General features: G+C 37.4%; 2 protein-coding genes across 3 annotated transcripts in view; both read left to right on the forward strand.

The window, feature by feature from the left end:
* The window catches only part of LOC147850447 (uncharacterized), a 42,087-nt gene extending 29,467 nt beyond the window's left edge, over positions 1 to 12,620 (forward strand). Inside the window, exons 4-13 of the mRNA XM_087336787.1 lie at positions 4,053 to 4,276; positions 4,516 to 4,655; positions 5,926 to 6,367; positions 6,399 to 7,482; positions 8,624 to 8,727; positions 10,064 to 10,359; positions 10,437 to 10,692; positions 11,095 to 11,278; positions 11,348 to 11,545; positions 11,741 to 12,620. Coding sequence (XP_087192913.1) covers positions 4,053 to 4,276; positions 4,516 to 4,655; positions 5,926 to 6,367; positions 6,399 to 7,482; positions 8,624 to 8,727; positions 10,064 to 10,359; positions 10,437 to 10,692; positions 11,095 to 11,278; positions 11,348 to 11,545; positions 11,741 to 12,276 — 3,464 coding nt within the window. The 3' untranslated portion in view covers positions 12,277 to 12,620. The remainder of the gene's footprint in view (positions 1 to 4,052; positions 4,277 to 4,515; positions 4,656 to 5,925; positions 6,368 to 6,398; positions 7,483 to 8,623; positions 8,728 to 10,063; positions 10,360 to 10,436; positions 10,693 to 11,094; positions 11,279 to 11,347; positions 11,546 to 11,740) is intronic.
* A 913-nt stretch (positions 12,621 to 13,533) lies between these two features.
* On the forward strand, positions 13,534 to 21,932 carry LOC147850448 (uncharacterized). Of its 2 annotated transcripts, none has more exons than XM_087336375.1 (13): positions 13,534 to 13,945; positions 15,208 to 15,362; positions 15,497 to 15,656; positions 17,128 to 17,340; positions 17,537 to 17,638; positions 19,257 to 19,301; positions 19,385 to 19,450; positions 20,176 to 20,274; positions 20,357 to 20,409; positions 20,500 to 20,551; positions 20,890 to 20,985; positions 21,266 to 21,541; positions 21,621 to 21,932. In XM_087336375.1, exons 1-13 carry the CDS (start codon positions 13,577 to 13,579, stop codon positions 21,729 to 21,731), a joined length of 1,797 nt encoding a protein of 598 aa, XP_087192501.1. In that variant the 5' UTR covers positions 13,534 to 13,576; the 3' UTR covers positions 21,732 to 21,932. The 2 variants fall into 2 exon arrangements, with proteins under 2 accessions (XP_087192501.1, XP_087192500.1); XM_087336374.1 differs by having other exon boundaries at positions 13,535 to 13,954.
* Positions 21,933 to 23,846: the final 1,914 nt, after the last annotated feature.

Genomic DNA, 23,846 nt, shown 5'->3' on the forward strand with positions numbered 1-23,846 from the left:
GCCACCATCCAATCGAAGGCATCGTACATGTCGGCCCGTGGCTTTCTCGACTTCATTCTTGAATTTTTGGAAGTGTCCAAACACTTTGCTCTTTTGCCGCATTGGGTAGATCCAAGTGTGCCTAGAGAAGTCATCGATGAAGAGTACGTAATATCGGCGTCCGCCGAATGTAGCCGTCTGCGCCGGTCCCCATACGTCGGAATGGACTACGTCGAGTAGACCTTTGCTCACGTTCTGCTCTTTCGGGAATGGGTGTCGGTGTTGCTTGCCAAATTGGCACGCTTCGCATATACCTTCAATCTCCTTCTCTTTGAATGTCGGAAGTCTGATGACGACTCCTTTCGATTTCATTGGTTTGAGTTTGTTGAGATTGATGTGGTCGATTCGCTTGTGCCATAGCTTTATGTTGGAATCGGCTTTCATGCCCTTTGCGAACATGGCCGATTTCATCTCGTGTTAGTCGAGAATGAACATTCGGCCCTCTCTTCGTCCGCGTGCGATGAGTCGGCCTTCTTTTTCGATGAAGCAACCGCCTTGATTAAATCAAACTTGCATCCCTTGCTCTACAATTTGGCCGACAGAGACCAAATTCTTCGTAATGGTCGGTACATGTAAGACATTTTTAATGTAATTTTGCTTACCTTCTCTTCCAAACGGAACATTGCCGATGTGCCGAATCGGGTGCGTAGTGTCGTCTCCGGTTTCAACATAGCCGGGTCGGTCCGTCTCTCGAAGTTCTAGGAACCATTCTTGATGCAATGTCATATGGTTCGAGGTGATGGGAACTCAACGCTCCTTATGCACAACGCTCGGCCACAACCGAGCTTAGAATCATACACAGAAAACTGGAAACGGAAAACACGCGACACAAAGGAGAAGAAAAAAATGTACACAGGATGTTTATGTGGAAAACCCAAACTAAGGGAAAAACCACGGCAGCCCACAGGCTGCAAACTATCACTATGTTAGAATGTACAACAGTGAGTTCATAGAGGCAACGACCTCGTGCTCACGATCTTCACCACAAGCGGCGGTTACAACAGAGGCAACGACCTCTTTCTCTCTCTCTCTCTCTCTGTACATTGTTACGCGCTCTCTCTTCTTCTTGCACCAACAAGAATAACAACAACAATCTAAAAGTTTGCCCTAAGTCATATTTATACTAATATGACTTTTCGGCTATTTACAAATATAGCCTCGATGGACTCTCAGAAACATATTTACGAATATGTCTCTTCATCCGGTGAGCATTCCTCACCGGGTCTGCACCATCCGGCTCTCCGTAGCCGGGTACTCCTCATCCGGTTCTCACCGGGTCTGCACCATCCGGAGGGACCTGTCTCCCAACACGAGGCACCGGAATCGACGAACCATACGTCTTCCGGACCGGAGGCATTAGTTGAGGTAGAGGCCGAAATAGAGTTTGCTCTATGTTTCATCATGAACATTCCGCCACGGTCGGAGTTGTGTGCATACATTCCGCCACGATCTTCGTAGTCGGAGTTGTGCCCGTACATTCCGCTATACTCTTCGTAGTCGGAATTGTGCGCGTAATTCGTGAGTTGTCAGCTTTTGGAAGCCGATTCACGCATCTTCTTTCAGCACTCTTCTTCGTGGTGGCCGTGCTTTCCGCAATATCCGCATTTGATTGCGTTTTGACGGCTCGAGCCGGAGTGGAAGCTCCCCCTTCTTGCAAAGGTTCCTCATTGGCTTCCGTTTTGTGGCCGAAATTGAGAGTTGTTGTCGTAGGTCAGACCTCATCCGCCTTGTCCTTGGCCGAATCAGCCTCTCGCTCGTCCGCGTCCTCTTCCTCCGTTCGAGTGCATGTAGAGCATGTGGCCTTCCGACTCATTGCTCCTTGTACACATGTGGTTTTCTTCGACCAATAGCATTGATTAGAGCTCGATGAAGGAGGGAGATTTCTCCCTTGCTAGAACGGCGGTTCACATCGCACCGAACCATGGTGCGAGGCCGCTGAGGCATATTTGCACCATCTCATCATCATTGATACTTACGCTTATCAAGCCGAGTGAATCACAGAGCTCCTTGATCTTCCAGGTGTATGTCGTGATGGACATGTCCCTTTGTTGAATGTTGTTCAACTCTTGGTGGAGTTGAAGCCTTCTTGCGGTTGTGTTCGCCACAAAATCTTTCGTAGATTTTCCCATGCCTCCTTCGGCGTCTTGGCTTCGCGAATGTAGCCAAGCATGTGATCGTGAACACATGTCGCCAAGCAGTACATCACGCGGCTTACGGCTTGCTCCCATGTCGCGTATCCGGGAGTCGCTTCGGCGGGTCGGTCTTCATGCTCTCCTTTAATGTAGCTCCAATAGCCTTGTCCGACAAGGTATTGGTGCATCTTGTACTCCCAAGATGCGAAGTTGTTTCGATCCAACTTCTCGGTAGGGAGAGCGCTCCCCATTTGAGTATTCATTATGTCAATTCTTCTTCTTCTTCTTCTTCTTCTTCTTCTTCTCTCTTCGAATACGAGCTATGTAGCGAAGCTACGATAGCGATGAGCCGGTTCTTGGTCGTCAGCGTAGAGCACAACACACGATCACGATGAGGCAAATGGGCTAGATCGAGTTACCAAATCGCTCTGATACCATGTAAAGAATCAGGTATGATTCATGTGTAGCGGAATAGGTGTGAACTGTGTGTGTGTATGAGAGAGAGAGAGAGAGAGAGAGAGAGAGAGAGAGAGAGAAGGAGTAAGACACAGAGTATATGCCAGGTAGATTATATTAACAAAGGAGAAAGACTCAACATAATACAAGGTGGGAGGAAGGTGCTTTATATAGTCACCCTCTCTCTTCATTAACTACAAGACTCATGGAGCATGGGGAATGTGAAAGCTCATAAGTTATGTGTCATAGAATATGATTCTATGACTCATACTAAATGCTAGAATACAAAGAGGTGACATAGTGGTGACTCTTGACCGTTGGAGTGTCTATTCACTCTCAAGGTGAGTTCACACACTAGACCAAGTTAAGCTTGATTCTCAACAATGTTTTTATATTGTGAAGCAATAGCCATGGTTTTTTTGGGGGTACGTAGACCATCTAAATCCTAAACAATCGTGTAAAACCTCAAACAACTAAGCCCTAAAATCCCCCCATTTCATGTGCATATATAAGAAATCTAAGAAACCCCATCCTATACATAGTTGTATTACACTAACATAAATTAATATTACACTAACATAAAATTAAAAAATCTAAGAAACCCCATCTATACATAGTTGTATTACACTAACATAAAATTTTGCTATAGCATAACACTATTGAGAGAGAGATGAGAAAATTGGCAATCGAACTCAAGACATAAACAATAGTGCCATGACAACATACCACTAAGGTGAGTCGATTTGTAATGACAATTAGCAATGGGCCTGGTTTCGGCTTAAACCGAACCGAACCGTTAAACTATGGTTTAAAGGTTTATAAGTTTCAAAATAATTACATGGTTTGGTTTGGTTTTAATTAATAATAAACAGTTATGTTTCAGTTTGGTTTGGTTTTGAAACTAGGGTTTATAGGTTCTTGGGCTATCTTTTTTTATCCATTAAATGTGTATGTAATTTAATGGTTTAATTAATGTTTTTCATTGGTTTAATTCACTTAACTAAATTTTTTATTTAATCTAATGGCTCAATTAATCTTATTTATTTATTTAAACATAAATGCTTATTTAATTTTGTGTATTTTTAATTAATTAATTTTTTAATTAGCTTGGCTTAAAAGTGATTAGGTCTAAACTTTTTATTAAATGGTTCGGTTTGGTTTTAACTTTTCCGTAAACGGTTTTGGTTTAAATGGTTTAGTTTACCTTTTTTTTTAAATGGTTGGGTTTAAATGTTCGAATATTCATAAACGGTTTGGTTTGGCACCGAAACCGAACCGGGCCCATTGCTAGTTGTATATATATTAATATATATATATGTATATACATATTGCCATGAGGAAAATCTAATTTCCACGTGGCACGTGTTATTTATTTTTGCACCTGTTATTTATTTATATTTATATTTTTGAACCCTCCTCCGACAGAAGAAGCTTCCTGTCGCCATATCTCTGCCAAGAAAACAGACGTAGGAAGCGGAGAAGAATTAGAAGACGAAGGTGTAGCAGGAGAAAGCAAAACAAGGAGCAGCGAGCGACTAATCAGTTCCTTTCTCGCGCGGACGCCTCAGTTTCTCATGGATTTCAAGGCGCATTCCGCATCGCCGAGATCATACATGTGCGATAATCGCCTTCTCGTCAAAGGACCTGAGGTATTTCTTCCATTCCTTCCCTTCCGTTTCTGTTTTGATCAGCTTCCGTCTCAGTTTCCATTCCTTTTCCCATTTCCTTTTTCAATAAGATATTGTTGATGATTTTGCTTCAACTTCTTTGATTGTGAGGGTTTCCATTGATTTCCTTGCAGCATTCTTCCCTCTGGTTTTTTTTCTTCATTTCCATTTCTTTTCCTATTTCCTTTTTCAGTAAGATCTTGTTGGTATTTTCCTTGCAGGTTCAGCAATACATGAAAAAGAAACGACAAGAATGGAAAAACAAACAGAAAGATGAAGTTGCACTGTCTCATGCAGCTTTGCGTGCTAAGAAAGAAAAACTAGAAGCTCTAGAGATGGAACGAAGAGCACGTTTATGTTTGTGAGTAGAATTTAATACCAAAATCTAAGCATTTTATGTTTGTAATTAGCATAAACATATAAACCAGATTATAAGCTTGTCAGGAACAGATACCAAAATCCAACTTTTATAATGTTGTACCATATATCAAAATCTAAGAGTTTAATTTTTGTAAATAGCATATGCATGCATATATATAAATGCCAAGCTTGTGAGTTGCATATAATAATTTCCAAGATTTTATGTTTGTGTGTTGCTGTATCAATTTCTAATTTTTTTATCGAAGTATGATTGCTTTCTGTTTGTTAGCAGCAAAAGCGTTATATACCAGATTCTAAGCTTGTCAGTAGCATATATCAAATTCCAGCTCTTGTGTATAGCTCTCAAATTCCAAAAGCTCTTGATTTTCACCTATTTACTCATCTACTTTATTTTTGAGCAGCTGTGGTACTATTTAGGTTATCTCTATGGGTCGGATAGTCAATCGATCGTGTTTAAAAAAGGAGATCCTGATTTATTACTGTCACCTCCTTTGTCAAAAAGGGAGTCTTTCGGAAGATATTGCTTCTGGCTATTGATTGTTTGAAAGATCTTTCCTAAAGGAAAAAGTGATTAGCTCAGTTAGGTGTCATGTCAATCTCTCCAGCGAATAGAATATGCTGCATATATAATGAAGATCTTGCGAATATCTTGACTCTTGATCACTAAGTTCATTTGTAAGATCTACCCTAAAATGAAACGTAGTTAGCATAACTTGGTTTCCAAATGACCAGTGAATATTTACTTAGAATTGTATATCAAAATTTCTCTGGCAAAGAGAATATGGCACATAAAAAATGAAGATCTTACAAATACCTGTGGCTGTCGATTATTTAAATTTGTTTGTAAGATCTTCCGAAAAGGAAAGTATCCCTAGCTTAACGTGGCCTCCACACGATCAGCGGATATTTACTAGGGATCTAGTGGTGAATATTTTATGTATGCATCAATCAAAGAGCTTGGTATGATCCCTCTGGACATTTTCCTTTGGATTCGAAAATAATAGAGAGCAATTATATGCTGCAAAAATATATTAAAATGTATAATATTACAGAGGGTATCCAGTCAATAGCTGAATATTTCAAATTGGACAAGACTCACTAAAAAATAGCTAATGTTTTGCTCATCCATTCTAGCCGAGTGTGCATTCTGATAACTTAATTAATCTTATTCAATTAGGTTAACAAGTTCTAAGTTGAGTTATTTTCCAATATGATTGATGGAAGTATCTCTTTTGCCATTCATTAACTAGTGAAGGGATAAATGGACGAGAAAAATCAGAAACTGCTGGAAGACCTCAATGGGACTCCAACACTTTATCGCCAGTGAGTGATATAAATGGACCTTGGTCAAACATTTCGGAATTAACAATGGAAATTGATTTTCCTTTGCCAAAACCAGTTGACACAGATGAATTCCCAGTACTATGTCTAGATGCTAATGGGAAATCAGAAAAAATCATAGACTATAATAAAAAAAGTAGGTTGAAATCACCTCCAGTAAGAGCAGAAATTTGTTCTGAAAAGAATAATTTCCCATCCGAAGGACGACGTTCCAGAGGCAGGAAGATATCAGGGAACAAATACATATGCAATGGTGCTTCTTATAAAAATACCATCTCTTTACAAAGTTCTGAGAACAGGAAATTAAAGAAAAGACACACTACTTCCAAGGCAACTTCTATTATCACTGTTTGAACTTAACAGCTGGTTCATTTCTTATTAATTTGACGATGTAAGTTCTATTTCTGACTTTAGTTTTTCATTATCTCAGTATATAAAGAATGAGTTTGGCAAAAAGAAAGCGCAATGCCATTCTCAAAAAAGTTTTATAGAGAATACAAAGAAATCAATAATATCCATGAACTACTCAAAGCAGCAAAATGGGCTTCTTCAATCAGGACGATTGTCAGCTCATAGAACTGCTCACATCACTAGCAATTGTATGGAAAGACGCCCTAAAGAATGCTTGCCAAATAAGCGGAAAATAGCAACACTTAACCCAGCTGATGAGACTTTGAATGCTTGTGAGAGAAGACATAAAATGCCTACTAGAAGAAAGATGTGTTCTTCACAAATAGAATTTTGTGATCCATTGAAGCAAAGCATACATTTGGTTGCATCTAGGAATCTTGGTAACAAAAAGGATGCCGATCTAAGGCAAAAACCAGATCATGCACAATGTATAACTTACCACCTAGAAAAGCTTCCATATAAACATCAGGTTGAAGTTCTTAATGAGAGAAAACGGGTTGCCCTATTGAAGCTATTGGCGCAACAGCTAGTGAAACGTATTGACGCAGCACAATTATGCTGTTCTTCACCTCCTCATACTGGTAAAGTTCAAGCACATGCTCTTCTGTTGAGACGCAACCTTATGAAATTTCAGAAAAAAATATATAGCATTGAAAAATCATTGCAAGGAGACTGTCATCAAAGTTCAAGAAAGAAAACTCGTGGCTTTATTGTCTTGCCATGCAAGCTCCAGAGAAATTCCAGACCTTTATCTATAACCGCTAATCAAGGAGAAGAATCTCAAGAATGTTGCAAGTTACTGGAAACAAGAAATGCTGTAAACCAAAATGTAGTTTCATGTTCCTCTTCAAGTGACTTAAGCTTCCATGCATCAATTTCATCAATCATATCATTGTCAAATGGTATAATCTCGTCGGAAAGGTCGGTCTCCTCCTGCCTATTTGGAGGACCGGGAAAAGATCAATATCGGTATCAATATTCAATAGATTCTCTGTATAATTCGGAGGGAGATAAAGATCAAAGGCTAGAAAAATTATGGCACAATAGCAGTCAAGGTGAGTCTTTAGATTATAAAGGACTTAATCCTTTTGGAATGATTGAAGATATTTTTAATATGATTTGCAAATAATGAATTCTGTATGTAGAAAGTAATTTCTATCGATATTGCGTACATGCAACCCAAGCATTACATCCATCATCCATGTTTGTGGAGTGCCCAAAGGGCACATTGAGAAAAGGTATTACCATAAATTAGGAGTAGAATTATAAACCACTAGCTATACAGTACTGGGAGTTACAAGTGCACGCATATGGTAAATACAACTAAACGTTAGATTTTTTAGGTGAATATTGATTCCTGAGGATCATTGATTTTGCTGAGGATCATTGATTTTGTTGAGGTTAGCTTTTAAGATATTTTATTGTGTTTTATGAATGCAGGTGACCTATTTACTAGTAGTGCGTTTCCACAATGTATATTGTTGATGGATTCTAAAGCGTTTCAAACCTCCCTACTCATAGCATGCATTTCTTTATCATCATTTGCTTTTGCTACACCTAGTTTAACCATACGCATTTTCAGAAATGTCAGTGGTAGAAATAAAGAGAGAATGAATAGAGAACTGAGGGAAGAAAAACTGAACTGAACTGTGTCTTTGAAAGGAGATGAGAAACCATGTGAAGAGATGAAATCTTAAATACCATCTTCTATGCCATATGCCATATGGTCATTTATGTTGAGAGAATGCCATAGTTCCTTTCATTGTAAAGACCAGAGCAGAGCTACACAAACTTCATTGAAACTTCAATAGTTGGTAGTAACTGATAAAATGGATGAGGTAAATGGGTTAAAATAAGGACAGTTAATATCAACTCAAGGAATGGCCAACATGTATGCATAATCTTTAAGAACTATTGAACAAAGTAGAAAATGACAGGTCCAGGAGGGCCTCAGAGTGAACTAACACCAATGACCATAAATAACTCACAGATCCACCTTCAGGTGTATCTGAGTATGAGTTCCTTTTAATCAACTTTCTGCCCACAATGATGGCAAATGACATAAGAAAACAAGAATCATCTACATTGTAAGAGACAAAAATAAGATTTTATTATAATCCTCTTTTAGAATATGTAATTGATGTATAGTTGTATCCTAGATTGAGTAACAGCCGTGAGTTCTCCATTTCAACACAGATTTGAGGGACAATCTACAAACACCCCAAATGGATATTAAAAACCATACAACAGGTCGAGGATTTCAAATTTGGGATCATCAACTCTTGGTCAAGGAGCTTGAGGTAATCTTTGTTTGTGCTTTATATCCGTGCTATCTAAACTTAGAACTTAATATTATTGCATGTACAAAATTCATGTCCACGTAATGCTAGTCTGATGACTACACTATGCCACCATCCATGGGAATTATTCATGGGGATGGAGAAGGATTTCAGGTATGACCTCAAAAGGCCCATGATGGAAATAATGGGAGCAGGACAAGGCCAAGGTTTATAGGGAGATGCATTGTCTCTTGGAATATATACAGAGGTGGATGTTGACTGCTATATTGCAAGTTTATTTTTTGTTTTCTGTTGGGTGCAGTGCAGTAAATTTAGAGTCTAATCACATGGCTATCAGAGTTGAGATAAGTTGGAACAAGTATCATAGAAACCTTGAAGGATGTATGATATCATTGGTTTGGGGCACATTGGTGGAATTCATGGTCCATCTTCTGCAGCATGAAAGATCATGCCATAACTCCAGTAGAACGACAATTCAGTATGAACATACACTGGTCAGTTGCTCTCTAATCTCAGCTCTGGTCGTAAACCATATTTCTGACCATACTTTGGTAAATGACTTTTTGCTCTTTGCGTCATATAGGAGGGGGGCAATCAATAGGCTGGTAGTAGGGCTATCTACAAACAATTACTTTGCCTCCTCACCGAGGGGTTGTTAGTGATTGACTCAGAAACTCAGAATAATTTACTCCGGAAATACAATACTTCTATAATCAGACCTACAACAATGTATTGTACTCCATGAGGAGGCGAGGTGGATTTCCTCTCTGATGCTTTCCTGTGCATATTTTAAATTCATTTGCGGAATTTACACAAATCGTCTCTAGGTGAATGATAGTTCATGCTTGAGCACAGTTGGAAAATGGGCTCAATATATTGGATGTTGTCCCACATGTGGCGTATATGATGTGCACTTGTTTCCTAAAGATGGGCAAATATGAAGCCATTGCCCATCATGTTTACATCATCCAATGGCAGTGTTTTTTCAAGCATAACAAGGTTGGAAGAAACTTCTTCCGTTGCAACTCTTACTGGGCTATTTGCAAGTAAATAACCCTCAAGTAGAATGGAATGCAAAGTTTACAATCAAGTACATCAGGAAGCTTTCCAATTGTGTGGTGCAGTTTATATGGCAGCCATGCAATGCCAGCTCATTTAGTTAGTGGGATACTGTTCTAAAAGTGTTTGTATTATTCATCAACCATGTTTTTCGAAACTTCAGTGGAAATCATGCAATTCTATATATGTGCATTTAAATGGAAGAGAACATCTAAATGTGCCTTATGGATTGTTATTTTCCCCAAATTCCAAATTTTCATGAACTCTTGTAAATCAGAAACTGGATGGAGAAATCAGAGACACCAAAGCAAGGATGGCAAACAAGCTTCAGTTGGTATCCTCTAGTGCAGATAAAGAGCTTGCAATGCAGTCTATATCAAGCAGTATGGAATGTGATAACCATGTGCAATATCTCCCAAAGAAAGAGCAGAAGCAGATGCTGAATCTAATTGACGATAGTGATACTTTACAAAATAAAGCTTTTGTTTGTCGTGAAGATCATTTGAATTTTCAGGGTCATGATCCTGATTTCAATGAAATACTTGAGTCATCTGTAAAAAACGACATTCACAGGTAAATATAAGTCTGTTTGATGTTTAATCACTTTATCCCGGTATGAACTCTGTTAACTCCGCTGCCCTTACTTTCAGAAAGCAACGAGAGTCCGTAGAGATCAGGAAGAGTAAAGACAATGTTATAAGAGTGTTTGAAAATAGTGCTGCAGAGAATGAAAATTTGTATGAACATAAGCATATCACTTCCAGTGTGTGTACTAATGACTTACAATCAAATCAAGGGAAGAATTACAATACTGCATTGATCACAACCCTCGATTGCAGAGTAGATAGTATGTCTGCTGATTTCATTACCGAAAATGCTCCATGCCATCTCCATGCTGCTGTAAAGGTAGGTTCTTCTAAACTTGTAGCTGAATAAGGTTTGGTGTTAGCAATCAAATAAACTTGTAGCTTAATCAAATAAACCTTTGCAGTCATAATAAGAATATGAAACTCAAATATTTACTTTTCAGCATCAATTTAGTGGAATTTGAGGTCTGCTCTTTTCCCATAAAACAAGAACAACAGTGAACAAAAACCCTGAAGCTTGTAATGGAATCTATTGCATGTAGTGGCAATGTTACTCAGACGAATCATTTATAGTTTATTTAACCTGTCATCCATTACTATGGCCAATTTTCAGAGATGATATATACTTGATTAATTGAACTTGGACTTGAAAATTAAAGACATACTTCTGCTTAAGTATATCATAATGTATGTTAAAAGTTGCTATACTATTTCTTCTCAGGAGCCAGAAAACACTAGATTTTGTGTCAATCCTGAGATAAAGAATAATTTGTTGAATAATGAACTGCCAACAGACAAATTGACCACTGAAATAGTTCCAGAAAGACATAGAGAAAAGGAGTCTCAACTTGCAGAATCAATCACAGAATTTCTTATGGAAGAGCTCATAGAAGACGAGATATCAGGTAAAGAAGTCTCGACTTGCTGAAAATACTTGGAAATATCAATTCTTATTCTTTTTTTTCTCTTTTCAGATGTGCTGACTCACTGTAGATCCTTATCTCACTTGGGAACAAGGATAGGTGAAGATATTTCAAAACCAAGCATGGGGAACGTGGATAATATTCTCTGGAAGTCACATATTGTATCAAGTAATAATAACTTTATAAACCTGCACGGACAATCCAAAGTTCACACTGTAAAAGTTGAGTCTGGTGTAGACCATGGTCTCAGTAAGTCATAAATTGCATCAAATAATAATAACCTAATAAAAGGGACCATCCAAAGAGCACACATTGTAAAGGTTGAATGTGGTGTGGATATACATATTGAATAAAATTATAATGACCTCATAGACCAAGGAAAATCTGAAGCACACTAATGGATATACATGACTCTTATGAAAGTTCAATTTTGTACCCACGTAGGGAGTGATGATACGGAGATAACGCCCTTCCGAGTTACCAGCAAAAGGATGGTAGGGAAGTTTGTAGACCTAGCCTTCCAGACATGTGGACTAAGTTCATCAAATCTGGCAGATTTCTATGCATCTGAGAAAACAATGGCCATGATTGTGGTTGAACTGATGAGCAAAGAGACTTATGATGCTGAAGACATGCTATATGGGAAATTACTTCTTGGTGCTGTTTCAGAATGCCTTTATAAGTGTTACTCGAGTTTGTATTTGCCATCCTTCTTCTTGTTTCTACGACCATTCCCAGATACATCTCACTTGAAACAGATATTGATTTCTAAAGTTAATGAACAAGCTGATGCAGCTTGTGAGGGTGGATTTAGCTTAGAGCACATGTTGGAAAGATCTCTCGATGAACAAGATTGGCGAAATCCTTACTGTGAGATAATGGAGATAGCTGAGGATGTATGTGAATTTATATTGCAAGACCTGCTGGAGAATTTTGTAGATGATATTGCACTTCCAATTGTTAACAGTGGTCAGTCATGAACTTGTATGTGCTATTTTCTGCTTTGACTCTCATCAATACTGTAAAGAGAAAGGAGGCAATAACCAGAAATCAAAGTTCGCATCCGAAAGGACCACCTCCCCTTCTGTAATCTGATTGCATTTTTCTACTCAAAACTACTATTATGTTAACTCATATTGTGCTTCTTGAAAGTTTGAGCTCTTAGACAATCATGTTGTACGTGTTTATTCTATGTGGTGTTCAAGGTGGACTCTCATTCCCTCGCTCAAAGTTGCTTGCTAAAGGGAATAAACAAAGTTGTAATAAAGGGATCTTGAATGTCTTTGAAAATATGCTAGCAAAAAAGTTCAATTATGGTAGATTCTCTCTTGTTCAAACGTTTTTACCATGTAAGACAACTTGATCATTGCAAATACAGGAAACCCTCTTACTATATATGATTTGCTACATAGTTGGTTGTAATGGTATTATCTAATGAGGAGAAAGTCTAATTAAAACCAATACTTGTTTGTTCTTAAATAGACATATCATAACATTAATCATTATGTTGATAAGAAGTTTTGAAATTGATCAGTTAAGCAATTGGGCATAACATTATTCTATAATGATAGTGAAAATAAAGTGATATTGTTGTGATTGTAAGGTAGGTTTATCAAAGGAACATTGAAATTGTATTTCTATCTAGTTTATATTAATCCTCATGATTTAAAGATAGTTTTCTTAAAGGAACTAAGCACAATAAATGCATATTACTTATATAGAATTAGGGTTTTATACAAACTTAGGAGTATAAAGAGAACTTTTGCATATATACAACTAAAACTATGTTCAATGCCCTAGATAAGCTCTCATTAATTACCCTTATTTCCCAATGAGTTCAACATAATGGAAAACTACAAAGTTTGGGCCACAACCAAACACTAGATATCGTTAGATGAGCTACCCTACGAGTTTGACATGGACCAAACATGGTATGTCCAAGATGACTTTATACTTATCTCATGGAACATTATTAGATGAGATACCATTAATTAGCCATAGTTTCTAATGAGTTCGACGTAACCAGAAACTACAAAGTTCAAGCCATAACCAAGCCCCAAACATGATGAGATGAGCTACCCCTTAGCCATAGCTGCCAGCAACTTTGACATTGACCAATTACCCAATACAGCAAGTTCGACCCAACACGAGACATAATAAGTTCCACTCAATCCGCCGATCGTGGGTCAAACATTTGTGACATGGGATTCCTTAACTTGGATCAAATTGATGTGATCAATTTTGTGTGTTTCTAGTGCTAAGAAAAGAGAGCTCAAATCCATGGAGAATGATGAGGAAGAAGGAGATGGAGATAGAAACAGAGGCAGAGGCACAGACAGGATCAGAGGTCGAGAGAAGGACAGGGCAATTAGCATCGTCATCAGCAACCAGAGGCAGAATTATGGTTTACCACTCCTCTCTTCAGGAGCTCTTCGTCAACCTTCCATCATCATCAAGGGTCATCCAGAAAATATCATCATGGGCAGATCAGGTCATTCAAAGAGAAATTTCCTCTTCAGAGGAGGAGGAAGAGGTATTGCCATGTCATCGCTGAAGCTTGCTGCCGTGTTAGTCACTCGTGTCTTCTTCACAAAAGCATGGCCTTTTCTTCAAGCTGCCAGTTTGTCAAGTTTCTTCATCAGGAAACAGGTATCAACGGTAAGTTTCAGTCACATACACATATGCATACATATTGGATGTGAGTGTGAGTATATATATGTAGGTATTTATACACACACTCACACAAATATACATGCATACATATTTATAGACATTATAAACAAATTTAGGTGTTTTGGGCAGTATCAATATCTTTCAACAAGGTTCATTATCAGCAACGTATGCCCAACTCTTATCAGAATTATCGGCTTTCACTCAGGCAATCTTTATAATCTTGCGATGTCATAAAAGTATACAGAGGAGCACATATATCCCCTATTATTTGGAGATAGATGTAGAGACATGCTTGTTTTGTCATCATAAAAAATTTCACCTCACATTGAAGTTTCCCACCAGTTTGTGTATGTATGTAAATGCCTTCTTTTGGCTTGTTATTGTTCATTTAGTGCATATGAATAAGTATTCATTGGACTTTAATGATTGCTTAGGGCACATATAAAAGTTTAACATCATGTATGTAAGTCACCATTGGACTTGTTGTTTTGTAGTTAATGCGTATAGATAATGCCCATCTTTCATGAAGGTCTCTTATCATGTATGCATTCGAGGAGCCACAATTGAGAATGCACACTTGTACTTTTCACTTCCATGCAGGAATCATCCATTTCAGCATTCATAGGTTAGTCTCCACCACTATCCGTGGTTAGCATGAAATTGGATTCTATGTCCAATTCTTTTGTTTTGCATTCTTGCTTTAAAGCTACCGGCTTGTATTGTGAAATTTTATAGTGCAGCTTTTCACTAGCACAATTCTGTGGATTAGAACTTGTCATTGCAAAGTTGAGAAACATCTTTTACCAAATCTGTATGACATCCTTTCACAGCCTTTTGGAAGTTGCATCAATGAACGATCAGGGTTGCAAATGCATAAATCCACCACGTTATCAAAACCACATGATTAGCATGAATTACGATTCCATTTCCAATTCTTTTATTTTGCATTATTGCTTTTAAAGCTACTTGCTAGTTTAGTGGAACTTTTGAGGGCAGCATTGTGTTAGCACAACTTTGTAATATGTGAAGGTTTCTGTTTGTGATTTCAATCGTTGCTCAAGTGCTTATAAAGCCTGAAAATATTGTAATATAGAAATTTCAAGAAGAAAACAAAATTAAAAGGCATGTTCGATAAGTGATACAAGCAATATTCAGTTGTGTAGCAGGTTGGAAGCAAGTTAATTATTGATGGAACTTTCCAATTTATGTGACTAAGGAGCAATTTTGACCTTTTAAAGGTTTTTGAAGCAGCAAACGTTTTTATGGAACCCTTGCATTGGCTATCTGGTTGCGTATTATGGACAAGCATATCTCAGTATATCTTGCAGTGGTGCTGGCCAGATGCATATAGAACCCTCCAATTTTGGCAGAGATTGATACCAATATACTTGGGGTGGGTTTATCTCGTAGTGCAGTACCGTAAATGGAGTTTATGTAGCAAATGCCGTTGTATGCACTTTTATCCTATCAAAGTTTTTGCATGCCAATTGAAGGAAGTTGTGGAATCAACGTTTTCTTATGTCGCAGGTATATGAGTACAAAGTGGCAGGTGAGAAATAAATGTTTGGAGGCAAGAGAGAAGGCATGGGCTTCGAGGCATGAATGGGGTGGTAGAAAAGTGTATCAGTTAATTCTAGACATGAGTGGCTTTTATGTGAAGTCTGCACAGATTCTAGCTTCAAAAGCTGTAAGTATGGTTGTTTGTTTCTTTTTTTCAGATCATTTGTTAGTTTTCAAAATGTTTTGTTTGATGATGAAATGTTGATATAAATTAGTTGATTGGTTCTCTGTATAAGCTTCTTGAACCTGGTTATTTTGGATGCATTCACTTAGTCAAGTGGATAAATATGTTAATTTTTATTTGTTTGGTTGTCTTTACATCGAACAACACAATCAGATAAGCACATCGAAGATGTAAACACATAAATTAGAAGCTTTCCTATGTCAAACTAGAGCCATAGGAATACAGAGCTCAGGCTCACCATGTATGTATGAACACGCTTCAATTTGAGCAAATGTAGAGGAAACTCATCAATCTATTTCTGCACCCACAAGTGTGTATGGTAGTTATGTGAAGTTAATGGCTCCAGCGCCTATAGACTCAGAAAATATGGATACAACATAGGCTTCACCTGGGAACACCCTTGCTCAACCGTAGTCCGTCTTTCCACCCAGAACTTGCATGCCAGAATACAATTTTCTTGACTTGTAAGGTTATTGGCAGCCACACAATATTGGAATACTGGAGATTTGGCTGAGATATATAATGGACAACTCATGAGACATGGATATTTAATGTATACCACCTGAGATGGACACCCATTCTTTAGCTGTTAACCTCATAGTTCTACAGGCTACAAAAACTACTTCTGTGCCTGGCATCATAGCGTCCACATCACAAAAGAATCAAAGGAATATGATAATTCTGTTTGTTTTCCGGGGCTATTGAGGACTATGATTAATTTTCTTTTTTGGGGACTCAGTAGACTACAGTCTATGGTAGCAAAAGAATCTGGTATTTCATCAATCTGTGTCATAGTGGTAGATCATGACGGTCTCCAGATGCAACAGCCAACTGTGGAGGCATCATATATATCACAGTTGTAGCCTTCAGTATGCTGACAGGCTAGAACTGGCATTCATCTGTCATGATTGGAGCAGCTGCTTATAAAGTTGCAACCGAGGGAGAACGTCTATACAGCAGACATTTGTTGACCATGTAATTCATACTCTGACGCATGTAATGCTGTTGAAAGGCCTAGGCCCATGATCTGACATGATACTTAAGTAATAAGACTGCTAAATTGAAAAATCATTCACATACACATTTTATGATGGTAAAGTGTCTTGTACTTAATGATTACCTTTGTATGAGGTTAATCACGTGTCTCATCCTATTATTAGAAATACAGAGTCTAGTGATAATGGTCAATTTGTTGAGAATTCAGAGTACTTTTACCCTGCATGCATGTAAAAGCACTGAGGAGAGTTTGGAGCTGGCTTTTAAGGTTACATTTGTGTGTTGACCTAGAATATGATACTGAAAACCGTGTTTTCTCCATTGATGTTGTTATAGTAACAATATTGAAAATTTAAATAAACTGGTGAGATTGATTGTGACGAATGGATAGTCTATAATATTAAGAGTTAGCTTGCAGGAATTTGTTCCTGAGGCATGGACAAAACACCTTTCAAATCTTCTTGACAAAGCACCTCCACGACCATTTAATGAAGTTGAAAGGACCATACGAAAAGAGTTGGGAAAGACTTCCTGGGGTGCATCTTCATTTTGCCTCAATGGGTTAGTGCCTTTGGATTCTGTATTCTTGGAACTGGAAAAGGTGCCACTTGCAGCAGCTTCTATTGCGCAGGTAATGAGACACATAGATATTGGGCACATCATACTTTGCGGCTTCAATTATTCTGAAGTTAATTTACTTGATGTTCAAGTTAACATGCCGTTATTATTCTGGAACATCCTTAAAATGATTAAGCATGCTCAGATATAATCTCTTCATACCTCACTCTCAGATATGGGGTTTGATATTGAACCTCTGTGCTTTGCAGGTGCATGGAGCTACTCTTCGAGATGGCATGAAAGTAGCTGTTAAAGTACAGCATCAGGGAATGGAAAATCTGATGCGATCAGACTTACGTAATATTGTTTGGGTACTCACGCTTCACCTTGTTGGCTGTAAACTCATCATGCTGAATGTGTACATCTACATGTTTTTGTTTATATAATATTGTTATTTCCTATGGTTCAACTTTATATAAGAGCAAATTGTTTAACTATTGTCAGTCACGAATATGTTAGTCGCATCGTTCCTTCTTTAGCTAGCCAGACTCAGCAGTCTTTGGATTCTATATATAGGTGCATCTCAGGATGTTTTGCTTTCCCTATGTCTGACAGTTAAAGGGATGGATATTAGGCTGGCAGCCATATGATCCGTCTACAGTTTGGCTTCTATATGTATGTGATCTAAGGATGTCTGTTTTCCTTCTGGCCAATGGTTAACAACTAATCGTTTTGCCCTCACAACTCATATCTACCTACAACACTGCTGTGGGCATACAATAACAACTAATATGTATATTGATGTAGTTTCTCCCTTGAAGTGGATATTTCACTCGCAATAAGAGCTTAGAGGAATATCATGCTGAAAAACAATTATAGATCTAAGAACTGTGTCTGATTATTTATCTACTCTATGGAGTAGAGTGAGGGTGGAGATAGTTAAAATCACTGTCAACATCAGGATCAAGGTAAGGAATCAATCTCAGCATCTCAAGCACCTCCATAGGTAGCTTTGTTGCCACTTGCTCCACTCCATTGTATCCCAACATGCTATCTAGACTGAAGTTTCCAATTCATAAATTGAAAGATGCAAATTGTTTTATAAGAAGACTCCCTTCCACGAATGGAGTGCTCAACATAATCACAAGATTGTCTGTTTTACATCACAATGGCCTGTTTAATATGGGCCATTTTTGTGCTGGTTCATTGTGCTGGACATCAAGGGATGTATTACAATTTCCAAATCAAGATGCAATCAGAGACATTATGGCAGAGAGCAGTATTGTTTGGCCATTATATGAATTCTTATTTTTATTATTTTAGTGAGATATTTGAAGTTGCAAAGGACGTTTTTCAATAATGATGTCAAGCAATAGGTTAGTTTTATCTTCTCTAATATTTCTTGAATGAGATGACAGAAAGGATTCTCGATGGTTAGATATGAGCAGTAGGTTAATTTTCTCGTGAACTGAGATTAACCATGGCTAGAGTTAGTTTTTGATCATGCCCCGTGGAACAAAAACCAGAAACCCCCTTAGACTGGCATTTTAGTTGTTTTTTACTCTCAAGCACAATCTTAGTGTATAGCAGCTTGTTAATCTTCAAAATAGGAAATTGGTAAATTCACAGTTTTTTCCATATTTTTACAGTTTTTTGGGGGGGATGGAATCTGGCTATCATTTGTAGTGCAAATAATCATATTTCTGAACTCAAAAAAAAACTGTGAATTTACCAATTTCCTAAAAATAAAATAAAATAATGTATTCATGATATATATTTCAAGATGTATAAAAAAATCTATGAAAATATTTTCTTGTTCTTGTCTGATTTTAAGTCTTTTTACTTGAATGGTCTTCAATTAAATTTACCATGATAGGAACGTTTGTTTTCTGATTTGATTTAGCGTTGTGCTCTATGTTGAATAAATGGATTACACATAGCAGGACTTTTTTTTTATTGAATGCTCTTTTACTTGTTGGTGGCATGCAGTTGGCAAAGTTTTTACAAGGTCAACTTCCTGTAGATATTTTTTCTGTAAGTTATACCTCATACTGACATGATAAAATGTTGAACTTACAATATTATATGACTTCCAAATGGTTTCCGTTCTAATACAGATTGTCAAAGAAATACAGAGTACTATTCCCTTGGAATTTGATTTCCAACGAGAAGTATGGTTTATGGTAAGATAGAATATTTTTTGGGATTTGGAGAAGTAAAAGTGCTCCATTTTGTTTGCATTAATCAGAACCTAAAGGAACATCCAATATTAATAATGGAGAAATTGCAGGCTTCTTTCCTTGGACATGTATTCAACCAAGGACCTTACGGTTTATTAGTAGAAAAAGTCTCAAATCAATTAAATGAGTGGAGAATTTACACCTTTTGTTCATTGAAGGAGTATCTAGTATTATCTAATGGAGAATGGAGGTTCTGAACTCTGAAACATTTCTCATTCAATATGTTTGAATTATGACCAATACAAAAACAATCTTCCTCATTCCTAGGATTCCTTCACTCCTAGTATATGTTCATGGTACCTATTATCCTCAATTATTGTCACATTTGAAATTGTCGATTAAATTTCTTAAAAGGCATATATTGCCGCACATCTGAATTAATCTTTCATTTAAGAATTATTTGAAGACATTAAAACCTCGATGCAATGTGCATACATTACACCTGTGTAAGAACACACCCATGTTTGTAATAGTGAATACAATACACGCGTGATAACACATACACAAACATACAATTGTATGTTCCCCCTTCCCCAAAAAACCAAAAATAAGTAAATCTCTGGGTGTAAACAAGGTGGAGAGAGTTTATAGCAAATAAGAGGCTGCCATGTGATCTACCAAGTATATGGCGAGTTGATTGCCCCTGACTTCTATTATTATATGGATAGGATAAAATAAGACATAGTTTGGAGTCCAAAGGTTTCAAGCACATAATCTGCCCTTCACCATGCACAGATTTCTGTACGAAGCAACTTATTGTGATGCAGGTAATATCTACTTCATCTTTTGTTAATCTCATTTGTATCAAAATTGTGTTTAATAGTTTGGATATATGATAACATTTTTCAGAGGATCAATGGAATTCCATTTTCTGAGATTTTGAAAACAAGGATCGAGGATAGGTAACCTTCAAGGTTCATAATGAGTTGTGCAAAATCATTTGGCTAGCTCTCGTTTTCTAAAATAATCTACCTACATGTAACAATATTCAGGATGTCTGAGGCTGTACAGGCCGTATCTCATTTGTTGGAAGCTTATGGTCAGGTATGTGTATTCTGTATGTCCTTTTATTAATAGGAGGTAATCAAGAGAAACACAACATGTCCAATACGTTTTGCTACTATCACAAAATGTAAATAAATAAACAAACATCATATGCTTAAAGAAACACAGAAATTACCCATCAGCCCAAATACTCTTGAATGCTCTCTTTGAGACAATCAATCAGCCCATCAATTCTTGAATTTATCTGTGAGGATATTTCAATCTCCATGAGATATTGTTTAGACCTTTGAATTGGATTATGCGTGTATTGTCATACATCGTCGTGTGTGGGGAGTGTGAAGTATCATTTGAGTTTCACATGATCTATGTTGATGCAGATGATCCTTGTAGATGGAATATTCCATGCTGACCCACATGCAGGAAATATTTTCTTGTTACCTAATGGACAGTTGGGGCTCCTTGATTATGGACAGGTCTAGTTATTTTCAGGGCAAAACACCATGATACCTGACTTTGTGGAATACCCCCTAAGTTTCAAAAAATGAGCAGAACACTCCTGTGCAGTACACAGATTACTACTACATTGGGATATTCTGGTCGTTTTTGGAAAACTTTTGGGATGTGCTTGTAACTAGCGCAATAAACAAGGGGTATTTTGGTGTTTTTTTTCTGTATTATTATTTTGAAAACCTCTAGCCTTCTTTTGAACACCGGTATCAAAATCACTAAAAGTATATTATTTTCCTTTGCCAGAGTAAACAAATTGAGAAATCTTTACGACAAAAGCTTTCTCGAATGATCCTAGCATTATATGATAGAGATGAACTCTCTATTGCTCTTGCATTGTTGGATGTTGGCATCATTTTCGATCACACTAAAGCAGCCTCAGTGCCTCTAAGTACTGTTGCAACTGCAGCCTACATTCTATTTGATGTATGCTTTGTGAAAGAGGCAACTGTTTCTCCCATGTCACAAAACTCTATTCTCAAAGAAATACCATTAAAGCAGTTAAATCAATCATTATGGATGGTGAGTTCATATTTCAGTATTTTTTTCTTAGTTCATATATATCAATATATATTGTGGTTTATGACAGATTTGTTTTTAGGTTATACGGACGATTTTATTGCTACGCGGCCTTTGCTACTCTTTGAATGTAAATATCTCAGCTGCATCAATTTGGCGACCATATGCCATGGCTGCAATCGAGGAAGGATAGGCTTCTTATTAGCTGGTCATTGTATCAATATTCGCCGATTTTTTGTGAGCAGATGAACCTTATGCGTACATTTTCCTTTTGCTTATAAAATGGAGAAATTTATTTGAAAACTTGTGCATGCCCATAATCCTTTGAGGAACTAGTGCATAAACCAACATGCTCGAAAGCCGATTTATAGTCTATTGATGATTCTTCTCGAATACCAAGGCAAAATGTGAAAGTGTGTTTGGACATAATCATCACGCACACTTAGATATCATGAATTACAATATTGAAAATTTGATGTAGCAATATCTAGGTGTATTATGACTCTGCCTGATTATCTAGATAGCTGATACCCTATTCTTCACACATGTCTATACATAGTGCATTATACGCTTTTAATTTGCCTTACAAAAGAGCCCAATGTTCTAATGTTAAGAACCTTTTCTGTGCCATCTTAAGTAACAATTGATAATGGTTCAGTTCGGTTTGGGACTGTCAAACTCAAACCGTTTAAAACCAAACTGAATTAAACCACGAAACCGTTCAAACCGGATCGTTACAAAAAATCAAGCTCAAACCAAACGGTTTTAGAGACTTTCAAACCTTTAAATCGTTAAAACCATGGTTTTGCAGTTTAGTTTTGGTGTTCAAGTTAGGTCAAATTTAAAGATTTTTCTTAAAGTATCAAAATTAGACTTAAAATATTTTAAAAAATTATAGAGTGTCAATACTAAACCTTGATGCAATTAAAGATTCCAACTTGTTGCAAATCTTATGTTGTGGAAGTATATTTTCTATCCCTCTGTATTATCTTTCAAGTGCACTTTATGCAAGTCCCATTTGATGTTATTATGCAATAATCTTTCATCTCAAACAAGCAAGCACTTGGTTCTTTAAGTGTGTGCAACCTATTGATCAAGCCTCTACTTATAGAAGCATAGGAATGACCTCCAGAAGATAAATTATGTCTATGTGTATTGAATAAAGACAACACAAAATCATAAATTATGTCTATGTGCTTTATGTTATTGCGGTATAGAACAAAATGGTCCAAAGACAATTGGTTATTGAAAGACATGCTCATTAATAGAGTTGTAATAAAGGGAATTGTAAATACTCTAACATGAACAAGAGTATATGTTTACGTTATATGCGACACAAAACATGTGTTCGTATAAAGAGATGCAATATTTTTGCAATTTAATTTTATTGTCGCAACCAACTAAATTTTAAACAAGATTACTCTCTTCTTTGCATTAAATTAGAGCAGTTAATCAACTTATTGCTCTAAAATATACTTGAACTAGTAAGAAATGTCTATCTCCATTTAAGATTTATTGTATTTTTATTTCTTGTAGCATTGGCAAGTTACAAATGTTAGTTTGTAGAAGCCATTTGTAAAGTTTTTTTTTTCCAAAATGAAGCTACTTTCCCATTAGTTAGGAAGGATTATTACAAAGGGACTGTACAAGGAGGCTTATACACAAATCGGGGAATCTCCATCCGATCAAGTTCAAGAAAATGAGACTACTTGCATAGCCTTTCAGATTGACTACTTAAGGTATGTAGATACCTATAGCTAAAAATGGCGCCCTTCAGTGTTGGCTAGTACGAGCCAACTCCTGGGGCCTACGACGAAAGGAGGATGGCAGGTTAGCGGAAACAACCAACGTGGGGGCTGGTAGTTCCACCTCGGGCCACTTCCTCCTTGTGTCACCATATGTGTGTTCCGCCATTTCTGCCAAAAGCGCAAATGGGTAGTGACCACATCATTGGAATGGCTGCAAACCTCGTCCAATTGCCCTCGTAGGTAGCTGATAACCGCAAACCATATGTCCATGACCACTTCCTTCGGGGGTCGTACCAGATCTTGGAAGAACTTTAGGCAACACGCTTTCCATACATACCACAGGGTGAAGCCTACGATCAGAATCCAAATTTCCAGGAACCTAGGGGATGCAAATTGCAAGCCTCTCTCAAAACAGATCTTGACGATTTTGCCTCTCATGCATACGTCGCACCAACTATTCGCATTGAAGGCGTCTATCCACCTATCAACGGAGTGATCAATCATGTCGCAGCACTCCACGATGTTGTTCCTTTCGCTTCACATGCCGCAAAGAGGCGAGC

The sequence above is a fragment of the Azolla caroliniana genome, unplaced genomic scaffold (assembly GCF_043228905.1).
Source record: "Azolla caroliniana isolate FFs.n. ecotype wild unplaced genomic scaffold, voAzoCaro1.0.p SCAF_21, whole genome shotgun sequence".
In the NCBI taxonomy this organism is placed as follows: domain Eukaryota; kingdom Viridiplantae; phylum Streptophyta; class Polypodiopsida; order Salviniales; family Salviniaceae; genus Azolla; species Azolla caroliniana.